This window comes from Sciurus carolinensis, chromosome 14 (genome assembly GCF_902686445.1).
Source record: "Sciurus carolinensis chromosome 14, mSciCar1.2, whole genome shotgun sequence".
Lineage (NCBI taxonomy): Eukaryota > Metazoa > Chordata > Mammalia > Rodentia > Sciuridae > Sciurus > Sciurus carolinensis.
The window spans coordinates 44,366,716-44,381,145 of NC_062226.1; the positions used below are offsets into that span (position 1 = coordinate 44,366,716).

General features: G+C 42.2%; 1 protein-coding gene and 1 pseudogene across 1 annotated transcript in view; one reads left to right on the top strand and one right to left on the bottom strand.

The window, feature by feature from the left end:
* The window catches only part of Eqtn (equatorin), a 33,680-nt gene extending 32,253 nt beyond the window's left edge, over positions 1-1,427 (top strand). The window contains 2 exon segments of the mRNA XM_047524010.1: positions 234-384; positions 1,166-1,427. Of these exon segments, the coding sequence (XP_047379966.1) occupies positions 234-384; positions 1,166-1,427 (413 nt within the window).
* An 11,543-nt stretch (positions 1,428-12,970) lies between these two features.
* LOC124964974 (DENN domain-containing protein 10-like) lies at positions 12,971-14,062 on the bottom strand (annotated as a pseudogene).
* Between the last annotated feature and the right edge of the window lie 368 nt (positions 14,063-14,430).

The following is a 14,430-nucleotide window of genomic DNA, read 5'->3' on the forward strand; positions in this document are numbered from 1 at the left end:
ATAGTCATCTCTTCAGGGATGATAGATTACTTAAACTGGTTTCTAGTAAAGTCAGGGAGAAAATCTGCTGCATACACATTTTGACATCTGGTAACCTGGGTTTCAAGCCAGACTCTGCCACTTACTAGCTGTGTGCAATGGGAAAATTCATGAACTGCTGAGATCCTGTAAAATGGAGCTAAGGACAGTTCCTCCAAGAGTGCTGTCCATTGCATTTTCTTTCTCTTCATCAGACTCTGATATCTCAGAAGAAAAAGACCGACTGTCAGCGCTAGAGGATATCAAGCTCAAATTAATGCTGGGCATCTCGTTGATGACCCTTCTCCTTTTTGTCACTCTCCTGGCATTCTGTACTGCCACACTGTACAAACTGAAGAGGCTGAGGTAAGCCTGCCAACATCTGCAGTGTTCATAACTGATGCGTGCTGTCAAGCTCAGTCCATCCTGTCCTGAGTAAATTGTTAGCATAATGTAATGCTCAAATAATGGAGCTATTGGACTTTCAGTTTGACTCCATTTCCCCTATTCCAAAGGAGCATGGGAGCATCTCAGGCAATATCCCACCTGAACTTTTCCCCAATATTTTAAATCATTATCTGGGGAAAGAAATAATCTTAGTCAATTGGAAAGGAAACAGGCTATGTTGACAATGCTCTATGTTTATAAAACCTTGGAAGAAGAAAGTGTGCTGTAACTACCACATCTGCTTAGGGTCTTACATTTTTTATTCAAGCATGACAATCAAACAAATTTGTCTCCTTTATATATTCAGGTCTATTCATTTGTTCTTATGAAAATATTAAATTCAACTCAAACCTGAAAAGAGGATTGTTTATTTAAAAATTTCTACAAAATCTAAAAGATTCCTTGGAGAAATCCTAACAATTGCTTACTGTTCATAATTATCGCTAATTAATTCTTCTGATCATGATGTTTTTGATGAAAGGTGCATTTCTCTGTTCTATTAAAATTTGTATCCAAGTCATTTATTCTCCCTAATTCCTCATTTACATATTTCTTATTAAACTTTCATTATAGTAATCTTTACTGTTTCAGTAAATTGGTTTCTAAATTCTAGTCTTGAGGTTTGTATCATGCTTTACATTCACACAAGCATTAGCTTAGAAAGCTACACTATTAAAAACGTGCTTTTATTCTTTTTCAGATACAAAGATTTAGAAAATGAATACGCCGTCAACCCACATCTGGCACACCGATCTTACTATGAGCCATCAGGAGGTGTATCAGATACATCTTTTTCTAAGAGTGGAGGGAGCAGCACATATTGGCCTACCACATCCTCAGATGCAAGAAGATCAGGAATGTCAAGATATAGAAACATGACAGATTTGACTTCCACAGGCTCAGATGAAACATTCTTAAATGAGTCAGATTTACCCATGAGTGAGGAACCTAGTGATGACTAGATAATTTTTATTCTTTTATCATGCACACAAAGAAGATCATTCTGTCTCACATTACTGTCATCGTTTTGAAACTGGTGACAATCAAATTTTCTGGTGTCTTAAGAGAAGGCTATATACAATAAAAATTACCTCAGTTCTAAAAGTTAAAGGGAAATGTAGAAGGAAATAATTTATGGTGTGGACAAATCAGCAAGTAAGACAATCCTTGAACAGTGACTTATGAAATGTATTCAGTATAAACTCATTCATTTCTAAATAAATATACTGACATATTTACCTTTTGGGGGCATTTTGAGGATTTTTTGGAGACTCACAACTACCTATGCCTCAACACCAACATCACCATGAAGCAAATCAACACACCTGGCTCAGTTTTCATAGCTAAACAGTTTTTCCATCAACACATGAAACTAAATTAGTGGTTAAAAACTTTGGCATACATCAAAAGTTTCAAAACCAAGAAGCTCCTCTTAAAGACAAAAAGTTTGTTTGTTTGTTTGTTTTTCCATTTCTCAGTGCCCTTTATCCTTTGGGATAAAATATTGTTTCAGAAAACAAAGGAAGAGGGGATTCCAGAAATTCCTAGATAGAGATTCAAGGACTGAGTCTTTTAGAAGTGCCCTACTCTCTCCCCTCAGGTGTCCAGGATCATTGTTCTCCCTTGGAAGAAAAAAAAGCATTTCAAATATTAATTCAAAGTTATTCATGATCTATGTGGGTATCCATGCTGAGAGTATTTGAATTTACAAACACAAGAAATGGAATACGGCTGGTATTTCCTTTGTAGAATTGGTTGCAAGCAGAAGGATATTAGAGCATGCATCAGGTATCTTGTGGATATGTGGATGTGGGGAGAGAGTAGGAATGGGGCAAGTTCCATTGCTGCCATCAATTCTCACCACAGCAATACTTTCCCCTTTTTGAGTGCATCCTTGATACTAGACACTTCAGTGCTTTATGTCACATTGAATACTACTACCCTATGAAAGATGAGTTTATTTTACCAATTAAGAAATGAAAACTCAGGTAAGCCAGATACTTACTGGAGGTCTTGCACTAAAGAAGGGCAAAGCTACAATCTGCTTCCAAACTAAATTTCTTTCCATAATTCAGGAAAGTGAATATTCAAAGTTACAACATAAGTCAAAGGACTTTGGGATCAAGGTAGGCCCTGTAGCCCAGAGGACTCGGGTGCCTTAACTCAAGTGTTCTTTCAGCTCCTGGGAAGTTGTTGCCCTACCTTTAGCTCACTAGGTGCCTGTGATCCTCCATCCCCAGGGAGAACAGACACACTCTTCTCACCTGCCACTTCTCCCACCTTCTACTCTTGGAGCCCTTCAGTCTCCGTTTACTCCTGAATCTCACTCACCACTGGTTGAGAACAAGATGAAGCTCCATCCCCAGTATCCATGGACTATTTAAGACTCAACCCTTGAAAAATAAAAAGAGGAAGTAGGACAGGTGCTGGCCTTTCTTCATAGTTGGCAGTTTCTGAGGCAGTGGGGTGGCCTTCAGCAGCAGCCCATGCTACCATGCTACCAGCCCTGCTGGTAATTTTTCCATTTCCTATGCCCTTTGCACAGCCCAAGGTTGGGTGCCAGGGTCCCTACTGCCAGTTCAGGCACCCACAGTTGTGGTGGGGACCCAGTAAAGCAGGAGGTGCTCCTGTTGAGTCCACAGGTGGGAAGGATCTTGTGGCAAGAATGTCAGGTTGGGCAGGGGCAACTGCCAACTCTTCCCATCTTTTCCCTCCATCCGTCTGTCCACCCATCCTGGAGAGGTACTAAGAATTTTTTAAATAGGTGTAAATAGTTGTAAGAGTCCATTTTGAATCTCTGCTTCTAAAGTAAGGCACTGTAGAGAAAGATAGTTAATGAGTGTAGCATTACTTAGGCTAAAATCTCTAAAATGGTCGAAAGAGACATGTTAACCATATTTCAAAAACCTGGTTTCTCATCCTCAGACCCCTTGGTACAGCTTGTAGATATCATTGTCAAATGCAAACCAGATGTCTGAGGGAGCTGGGTGGGGTTCACAAAGGGTGTCAGGCAGTCCCTACTGGTCTCTTGTGCCCTGTGCTCCTCTGCAAGCCAGGAGAGGGTCACTCAGCCCAGACTGGTGGGGAGAGGTCTTGCTTTTGTCATGCTGGCCATCCCTACACCTCCAGGTCATCCCTACACCTGCATTTGCTAGACAGGCTTTCTGGACCTCTGAGCTGCTTCACCAGAAAGGGCAAAGCAAAGCAGTCCCTCCTTCATCTGTGGTTTCTCCCCATTCTAAAAGTCCCCTTATTTACTTCCCCGATGTCCCCAATCTGTCTTTTCCCCAGTCCTCGAAGAGGATTTCCGTTCTGTTCTCCTATTTCTAGAGTTGTAAGTTGTTGCTCTGCTTTTCCTTCTGTGGTACTTAGGGTCAGTTCCTCTAGATTGACTGGCATGAGTGAGGAAACACAAGCACTTGCCTCAGAAGTGGGAATCAAGCCTTCCCAGAATCCCCAAGAGTCAGCCTTAGCTCTACACACCCTGATCAGCAGCCTTATGTGTGAGCTCTTATTTTCTCTTCTTTTGTTCCTCATGTCCAGAGATGTGGGGGTGGAGGGATCCTATTCTGGGTGTTTCCTGCAGGCTTTCTATGTGATCATGCAGTTCTAAAAGTCTGGGTCGGCAGGAAGTGACCCAGATGATTTTGGGAAAGGAAATCTGTCTCTCCTCCTGGGAGGAGCTGGCACCCTCCCCTCATAATGAGAAACAATGAAAAACTGCAGGGCACCTGCCTGTCCGCAAGGTCAAGGTCAACCCTTGTAGCTCAGATCCAGATCAGAGCAGAGGTTAGGGGCCAGGAAAGCAGCCAGGATCACATTGAGGTTTGGGTCTCCCTGCAAGGTCCAGCACACATCCACTGCTGGGAGCACCAGACCCCAAAAGAACCCCAAATGTTGGGTAAGGTGTTTACAGGTTGTTCAATGCATGTGGAGTGGTCTTACCCTTTCTTCCTTCACCATCCACAATGTGAAAGGGGTATCCTGTGCTCTGTGAAAGGTGGGTGGGGGATCTGATGGAGAGGTAGGATACCCCTGATGAAGGAGGAGGATCAGGCAGCTAAGACTTTGCTAAATGTGGTAAAAGGAGTCAGTACATTCCAACACCAGCTGTTCCCACGCACCTCTGCCTCTGCAAAGATTCTAAGTGTACCTTCAAGCTTCAGGATTAACCCTCCAAATCCAACTGCCAGTGAAGTAGGTGTAAGCCCAAGGGCAAGGCTGGTGACCAAACAAAAGCAGACAGAAAGTGGCCGAAGCAAGCTATTGGAATTTGACTCTCAGGTGAAATTCCCAGCACAACCGCCACCCCCCCTCCCCCCAGGTACAGGTCAGTGTGGTGAGCCAGAGAAAATTGCACGTGACCTCAGCTTCCCTAGGGTCTTTATAGGCCAGAATAGGCAGGGGGTCCTGCTGAGTGATAGGTGAACGTAAGGGTCAGTGAAGTTTATCTGCCCCTGTTTGGTTGCTGTTTGGCACGCTGCCCGCTGCCTCAGTCATTTTGCTCTCCCTCATATAGCTGCTCAAATCCTGACCTAACATTCTGACCTTTTTGGTGATATAGGGAGCCGGAGTCCACTGGCTACTTCCTGCTTGTAGGGAGTGTCGTGGGGAGAAAAAGGTTTGGGTTCTAGGTCGGTGGGGAGGTGTATATAAGAGTGTAGGAGCATCTGGTTGTATGTCACCCTGGCAACCTCACTCATGGGGTTCCGGGCAAACCTGAGAAGACATGTTTTCATTAGTAGAAATCCTATCACAAATAGGGTAGTAAGAATAGAGGTCAGCCAGGTGACAAGAGTGAAGTTCAGCCATCCTGGCCAGGAGTCATTTGATTGTTGTTGCTTCAACCTTTCACTCAGATGCCTGAGAGTTCTGATATTCTTCTCAACCAGTCCAGTTTCATTGATGTAGTAGCAGCATTCTTCTCTTAAGAACAGACATGTTCCCCCTTTGTTCACTGTCAGAAGATCTAGTGCTGAGCGTTTCTGTAGGGAAACTTGAGCAATAGATGTTATTTGTCTTTGTAAAGATGCCAGGGAGGCAGCAGATGCCTCTACCACCTCTTAGAGTTGCTGTTAGTATTTGACCTTAGGAAAACCTTAAACAGCTTTAACTGATTGTCTCATGTACATATAACCAACTTAGTTACATGCAAAATTGTTGAAATTTGCCCTTTACTTACACAGACTTTCTTAGCACTTGCTTAAACCGTCATGTATTTTATCACACAAAGACTTTCTTACCAAGAAACATTTTCTTTTCCCTTCTACTGAATATATTTCCATACTTAGAACCCTCTATTTTTCTTTCCTACCTGGTGACCCCTTTGTGTTGAGAAATCTACACTCCTTCCAAATAGCCGAATGTGAGTGGAGCGATCAAGAAGGCATATTTGGAATCTGTGTAGATGTTAACCTGTTTACCTTTGGATATAATTAGGGCCCTAATCAGAGCAAAGAGTTTGGCTTTTTGGGAAGTGGACCCTTCTGGAAAGCAATTGGCTTCCAGAACTGAGGTGGTGGTGACTCCTGCGTAAACAGTTCTATGGCATCCATTGGAACCCAGCACAGAACTGCCATCTACAAAAACGGTTAGGCCAGATGAGGGGAGTGGATAATCAAAGAGGTCTTCACGAAGTGAATGTAGGGCCTCCAGCACCTGCGGACAGGAATGGCTGATGGTTGAGGGAGGAGGGGACAGTGGGAGAAGTGTAGCAGGGTTGAGAGAAGAAGAAGAACAGAGAGTAATGGTGGGGTTTTCTATAAAAAGGACATGAAATCCTTGAGTCTGTGATGGGTTCAGGAGTGGAAGGGATTGATGGCTTAAGAGGTCCTGTAGTCAATGGGTGGAAAAAACAGTTATTGGTTGGAGTAGGGTGAGTTTTAGAGCTTCCTTAGTTAATTAAACTGCTGCCACTGGTGCTCGGAGACATGGTAGCCACCCACGAACAGTAGAATCAAGTTGCTTGGAGAGATATGCCACCGGTCTGCAGGGAGGTCTGGTTGGTTGTGTGAGGAGGCCTGTAAATCTAAGAAACACAGTTGAGTAATCCCACCCATGTCAAATTCTTATTTTACTGTAAAAACAAGATATCAGATAGGTATATTGAACAGTATTTGTGGTCTCTTTTCTGTTGGAGAAAAGTTCTAGAAATAATTAATATCAATTAACATTTTTAAACTTGACCACCTGGAGACTTGTAAGTCATGATATGTACATGATTTTTGGACACACAATAGACAACACAATATACACATAACACAAAAACAAAAGCCTTGTAGTTTTTATAGGTGAGATTTCCATTGCAATGTAACAGATGTTCAAAAACTCAAGTTCAAAAAAAATAGGACTGATCAAAACATCAATGTTGTGAGCTCAAAAAATATAGAATTTAAGAAAAAACAACAAGAGTCCTGGAAAAATGATACAGCTGTTAATTATTACTTTGTTGGGGTTCTGGTAAAAGGCTCTTTTTGCACCTGTAGGGAGAGTTATGTTCATGAGGTGGACCTGGTCAGCATGATCTTGTGCCTGTTGGATGCAGGATGGTCAGTCTGGGGTGAGAGTGGAAGAAAGACATGCTAAGTGAGATCATAAGTCTGGGAAAGATATCTAAATCCTTAATATAAGTAGAGGAGTCAGCAAGAAAGACCCTAAACGTTTCTCAATCTGGGAAAGATCCTGGAGTTCTAGAATGGAACATGGATAATGCCCTCTGCACCAGCCACCTCCTGGAGGGGACAAAGGAGCTTTGGGTTAGGCAGTGGGGGTCTGATGAGATCATGTGTGAGCGCTAATAGGGGAGGAGGGAACGAATGGGTGGAGGGATGTTCTGGAGGAGGAGAAGGAGGTGAAGTGGGAGGGCTCTGAGGAGGAAGAGGAGGAGGAGCTGCATCTGCAGGAGGAAGAGGAGGGGGAAATCTGGCCAGAGTAAGGAGAGGGAGGGGTTTGGGACCGGCTGGTGAGGAGAACTTGGGTGGTGGAACAGGTAGAAGAAAGGGCAGGGTGAGCGCCAAAATCCAAAACAAGCTTGCAAATGGTCATGAGTGCCCTTTAGAGGCCCTCTTGAGCCATTATCTAGAATATACCAAGGCCAGATCATGGTTGAATAATAACACCAACCGTTTATGGGTAAGTCTTGGGCGAGTCCCAGTTTAGTAAAATTATGGTAGAGATAGCCCAAAGGAGTTTTGGGGTCTAATGAGGTCCCTATATTTCCCATTAGTCTTCCGATTTTACCCAATTGGATGCAGAGAAGCAGAAAAAGGCATCCCAATTTTAGCCTGTGTACACCTGAAAAATGGCAGACAGGCCAAAAGCCAAAATGTCTGTCGACCTTTGGGGGTCTGGAATGGAATAAACAGGGGGTTTGGGGGGCAGGGCTAACTGGAGGCTAGGATGTCTCCACAGCTACCAGAGTCCAAATGGAACCGGCAGGGTCTGCGGTGCGCACAATGGACAGACCTCACATTTATCAAAGGTAAAGATTGGAAAGGCAAATGGGAAAACAAAGCCCAGAAAACTTACTCCATCTGTTGCCGGATAGAGAGAAATGGGATGAAGCAGAGCGGAACGGAACCTCCTGGTTCTTCTGAGGGAAAGGGTGGACCTCAACCCCAATGGGGGAGGCTCCAAAACCCTCCTGGGTTTTGGCACCAAATGTAAGCTCAAGGGCAGGACTGGCGGCCAAACAAAAGCAGGCAGAAAGCTGCCCAAGCAAGCTTCATTGGAATTTGGCTCTTGGACAAAATTCTCAGGCCCCCAGGGTACAGGTCAGAGTGGGAGAAAATTGCATGTGGCCCCAGCTTCCCAGGGTCTTTATAGGCCAGAATAGGCAGGGGGTCCTGCTGAGTGATAGGTGAACGTAAGGGTCAGTGAAGTTTATCTGCCCCTGTTTGATTGATCACTGTTTGGCGCACTGCCAGTTGCCTCAGTCGTTTTGCTCTCCTTCATATAGCCGCTCAAATCCCAACCTAACAGTAGGGAAGTTTAAAGTATAGGAAGTAAAGTATAACCACATTTTTTGTTGTTTAAGTGTAGGCAGTAAAGTATATCCTCTTTTGTTTTTGTTTTGCTGTTTTCTTTGGTAGTGCTCCCCCCCCCACAGCACTGCTTATCAGCCCTTCTGAGTCACCAGGGCCAAGTAGAACCTGACTTTAGCATCCAACTGCATCTCCAGCTGGTTATCCAGAGGTTTCCGCCCATTCCAGTTTATTTAAAGAGACATTAAATCCAGGGGTTTATGTTTGGTTCCAGAGATCAGTCTCATTCTACTCCTCTCCTCCCTCCTCTTTGCAAAGTTTACCTCCCCAGTTCCCTTGTTTGGGACTTCAGTGCAGTGAATTGCTTAATAGAAAAAGAATGGTAAGTTGAAAGGCTCTCAACCAGGACAATGTTTGTTGCACAAGGAGGGTGCATTTGTGTGTTGTCTAACGTAAATGGAGTTTTAAGAAACATATTTGAACCACATCTCAGATCAGCAATCTCTTGTTCAGGAGAAGGGAAAATGTTTAAATTATCCCAAAACTGATGTAGGGCCATGATCTTGTGAAGAGGGAAGAGGATTTGATTCTCAGTAAAAATTCAGGAAGGGCTGCCAGGGTATAGTGAGCAGCTGGTCCTTCAAGCCTTGTGTCTCTTCTGTCCCTGTCCTGGGTTTTCTCAGGAGTGTGATTCCAGCTGGTGCTGGAGTTTTGCTCTTTGTTGATTCTTAGGTTTTTGTGATTGTCAGGAGTGGTGTTTTGTGTCGGAAGCACTTTGTTGACATCATGGGGTTTAGTGAGAATGTCGAGATCCACTAAATGGGGTCACAAATTGCTGTTTCTCATGATCAGAGGAGCTATTTAGGTGCTGCCATTTGGCCATCACTATTTGAACTATTCCAAGCTGTCACTAGTTGGTAATAAGGTGAATAGTTATATGCAAAAACTGTGTTACATTTGACAGTTTAATAATTGTATTTAACCAGATGTGTCCACTGACAAAATTACTGTAGCAATAAGGCATGAGCATCCTTTAATGAGTATGGGAAGCTAGACATTTGAAAGCCTTATACAATGATAGTGACCTCTCATTCTCCTTCTCAGAACTGCTCACATAGAAAACTACCCACCTCATTTAAGATTAGTGCTAGAAGAACTCACAATCCTGGAAGGAAGCTACTTGCCCAGGATATTCTACGATCTGCATTTCATCTCAAGTAATTTTTAAAGATAAAGTTAATTTTCTATTAACAGCAGGAGGTGCAGGTATGGAAGTATGGGAAAGAAGCAACAAAATACTGGATCTGTCAAGACTGAGGTTGAGGAAAAGGAGAAGTGGTTGTCCAGGCGTACACTGGCATTGAACTCACTCAGTCTTCTGGCCTCCCCAAGTGACACAAGTGAGGCAAAATTTTCCTGAGTACAACCTGTTCCCAAAGGACAAATGGACTGAACCATCCAGGAACGAAGAGAGTTCACCTAGAAACTGATATTCTCCAAATGTCCAGCACATGATCTTGACTGTAACTCTTTATTATTCTGACAAGATGCCTGGGGCATCAAAAGCAAAGGGGAGCCCAGGTGCGGTGGTACATGCCTATAATCCCAGTGACTTGAGAGGCTGAGGCATGAGGATGAAGAGTTCAAAGCTAGTCTCAGCAACAATGAGGCACTAAGCAACTCAGTGAGACCCTGTCTCTACATAAAATACAAAATAGGGTTGGGATGTGGTTCAGTGTTTGAGTGCCCCCGAGTTTAATCCCTGGAGCCCAAAAAAAAAAAAAAAAAGCAAAGGGGGATAAAACCCAACAAGAGCACTTCTGCCACTTGAAAAACTCTGTAAGTAGAAATTGTCACACACATTGGAGACCCAAAGACTTTGTTTCGCCAATAAGAATTAAAGTAAATCTTCATGCAGCTGTTGAAGATGATCTTATAATAGATGTACCTTCAGTCATGACTCCCTAAGAAGTTCCAAAATATTCATTCAGTTGACTTCAAACATCAGAATGTGGATAACCAGGTATATATCACTAACCCTGGGGGAGAGACATCTTCAAATTGGTGGCATAGAAGAGGAAAACAGGTAAAACCCAACTACCACACAATAGATGATGACAGTAACAAATCAGAAACACTTTAAATGGCTCAGGAAACTCCACTGGATGGTAAAAGTAACGTGAACTTATGGAGTTGTTGAAACCCACGTGTCTAAGATGGGAGGCTTTGGTGAGGAGAAAGGGTGTGGCTGTGTTTCAGATGGTGTATCCTGTGCACCTGCCAGTGAGAAAGTCATGAGCAAGTCGTCCAAAGAAGCAAAGGTGTGAGAACCATTCATGACCCTCCAGGGAAAGAAAGGACGTGTTGCTGCTCTCCCAGCCAGCCCCAGTTCTCTGATGCAGATGAGCTCACAAGAAACAGCGGGCTCAGAGTGTGAGATGGGAGTGAAGGTTTCCCTAGCTTTAATGACAGCAGCTTAATGGAAAATGTTTCTGTTTAGGGTCTTCCTGAAGGTGACCCCCACTCTGCTTCTGAAGACACACTGTAGGAAGGTCTTGGAGTTTTCAGTGAGTCCACAGAAAGTGAAGCTCAGAAGGGAAAGAATGCTAAGCAGGTTGGTGAATTTCCCCCCCTTTATCCTTCTTTTTCTTCATCTAAGGGAGTTTTCCTTAAATACATTATATTTTTTTCCTATAGAATACATGTATTTCACATACATGTGTGAATATGTGTATGTCTATTTATTTATCTGTAGTTTAATAGTCTTGATCATGATATATAGTAATGACAAGGCAAAAACCCTAATAATTGGTCACCTGTACATAATTTATTGCAGAGTTGATAGTTGACAGAATCCATAATCAGTCATTTTTCATTGAATTTCCAAACTAGAGGGATCATTTTGTAGGAATATACATGTGAAATTATCCAAATTCAGTGCTTTTGTTAATGTTTTCCTAATTTGCCCAATCTTTTGTAGCTTAGCTTTGTGTAGTTTTTCAAGAAATATGCTAAACTTGCTCTACCCTGCTTTTTGTGTATTTCTTGCACTAGGTTTCAGGAATGCAAAATATGTTGTATCACCAAAGCACTTCTAGACCAAAAAAGAATTGCACACCCTTGGAAATTTGATGCGGGTCATTCAGTTCCTTATCTCTGCCTGGCATAGACATTTCTGAAAGTGCATCCCTTGTCTTTTTCAATTTTAAGTTACTCTAGTATTTATTATCTTGTCATCCACCAGGGAGTACAACTGGGCACACGGGAAACTCATTCCTGTTGGTAAGTATTTTCCATGTCTTCTTTCACCCTGTATCTACTGTCATTAAATGCAAGTATGTTGTCATTGTATAGCTTTATTTTTTTTAATTTTTTTTCAGGTCCTCCCCGTCCCTGCCTAAGGAAGGTGGGGGAGGCTATTTTTATTTTTACTTACAATTGTCTAACACCAAGAAAAAAATGAAAAATCCAATAGACAGCTTGTTTTGCAAATGTTTCCACATATAATTTCAAAGGACATCAGTTCTGAGTGAAAATTAATCTTTCAAAATTAATACAAATATACATAACAAAATAACAAGTATGTAATTTTAAACTTCAGGCTTATTTGGCAATTTTAAGTTCTACAATTATGAAGGTACACAACTGAACAAGAATAGTCACCTTGATCTATAGCCAAATTATTTTTACTGGAGTCATTTGAAGACATTTTCTTGCCTGGTCCCTATAAGAATCTAGTTCTCACATTCCTTTACCGATTATAAAAAAAAAATCACTGTTTCAGTCCTACAGACAATAATACTCAAAATGGGTTTATTTACTCTACCATATAAGGACTGGCATCTATAAAGACTAGTGCTAGCAACAGGGTTAGCTGAAGAGGTCTAATGGCTCAGCTGCCATATGCTTACTTCTGCGTAGTATTAATATGGATTATTAAAGTATAAAATCTATGCAAAACCCTCATAATATAGGCAAAATGTTCAAAGGCCAAGAAAAGAATTTTTTCTTTTATAAGAAATTGCAATTGCAGGAGCTCTTGAATGATCTTTTAGACAGTTCTGCAAAGAACTTGGTTTGGCTCAGAAAGAAGAGTTCCTCGTGAGGAATTAAAATTCTTCCTAGAAGAATTAGAAAGCAAAATTTCAGGCTGCTTTCTGGTAACAAACCATTAGTTTATGGTACAGGATGAGACGTGGGAACTAATAATGAAGGCTTTTGCGTTGGCTGTGATTTGCACAAGGATAGAGCTTCCCCCTCACTCCGGGACACTGGGCAGTCATTCCTTACACAGAGTAGTTACAGCACTTTGTCAGGTGCTGACAGCAGGCAGGAAACTAATAGCTGGGAGAAAATCACAAGTGTTTTCATGTGTTTCAGTGTTTTTCAAGTCAAATCTCAATACTTCCAAATAGATCACTAAAAATATAACATTTCCTCTTATTTCCAGTATTTTCCACAGTCAGTGGATAATCAGAAGGAAGAGCTTTCTAGCCATCATCAGCGCACATCCAATCTCACAGTCAGAGTTTGAGCATTTCTTCGGCTGCTGCTAGGTGGTAAAGGAAATTTTCTGTTGCAGGTGGAAATCGTTTTTGTTTAGTGCCTTCAAATTGAGGACTAGTTTTCCTCTATCATCGGAAACTTCAGAAAACAGCAGAAAACAGTGCTAGGTTGGTGAAGATTTCTTTTGTTTTTAGGGCAATATCCTGTATAACCTGACTGTCTGACTTCTCTGGATCCTCTGCAGACTGAACAATTAGCTGGCCAATTTCTTTGTGCAATTTTCCCATTGTCATGGACTCTTTTGCAAGTGGAGCAATGGTGATCTCACTATCTGCCAGATTCACAAACACATCATAGAGAGCTGGTCGGTTGTCACCTCCAGGTCTACAAACCCAGCAATGTAACCTGTGCACATCTGCAGGTCTTCCAGCTCCTCAGTGAGGTGCACATAAGAATGCAGGATGATCCAGTCCTGTCGATGCCACACCAGGGCAGGCAGAGTCCTGGTAAACTCATAAAAAGCTTCTATTTGGGGGTCATAGATGAAAATTTGTTTTTCTAGCATCAATGCAGTGTGTAAGATAACAGTTCCCATTCCAAATTGAGATATATTATCTTTGATGGAGCCTGCAAGGTACGTCTTTCAAGCATCAAAATCCTTGCTAAGGAAAGAGTCATTTTCTTCACTCTGGTAGATCCGCCTTGGTAAGAGCTGCAATGTAACTCTCCATCATTTTAACTGGATTCCCATGTTTCAGGTACGTTCTACACAATATCCTAGTGAAGGCGGCATATTTCTTTGGATTATAATCTTTGGCGGTCAGAACAATAGAAAAATGAGTCACCTTTTTCAAAATTGAAGAATCTAGAACTTCAGTTGCTGTGATATAAAACCACATTCCTCTGTACTGCCCAAAGACTCAGGGATGGAGAAGTTTGTTTTCATCTGCATTTTCTGAGCAGCAGATTCCTTAAAGCAGCTGTCATGGAAGGGTAACACCATACCCACAGAACTTCTCCATTTGTGTCCTTTTCTATGGTGGAAAGATGGCCACCATCAGCCCGACCCCGAGCATCAGCTGAGTGTCCACAGCCCCAGCGGCAGCCATCTTCTGCCGTGTGCCTCTCAGGCTCCCATTGTATAGCTTTTCAACCTTAATAAAGTCGATCCTTTTTCCTCGCAGATTTAGAGACTGCATACTTTTCTACTTTGTAACATTTATTTGTAATCTTAACATCAAGACTTAATGTATTTTTGTGGTCATTTATGAAGGTGCACAGAAGGGCAAAATATTTGACTTGCCCAACATACATAATTTTAGTTAGGACTGAACCAGGACATACAGCCTTCTTGTTTCAGCTGTCATACTGTAACAAATGTCCTTTTGCAATTTTGTTAGTGCCAATTTTTTTTTTTTGTTTTTTGTTTTGTTTTGCATTTTTTGTGCTTTTTGTGGACTGTGTGCTGAAAATGTTC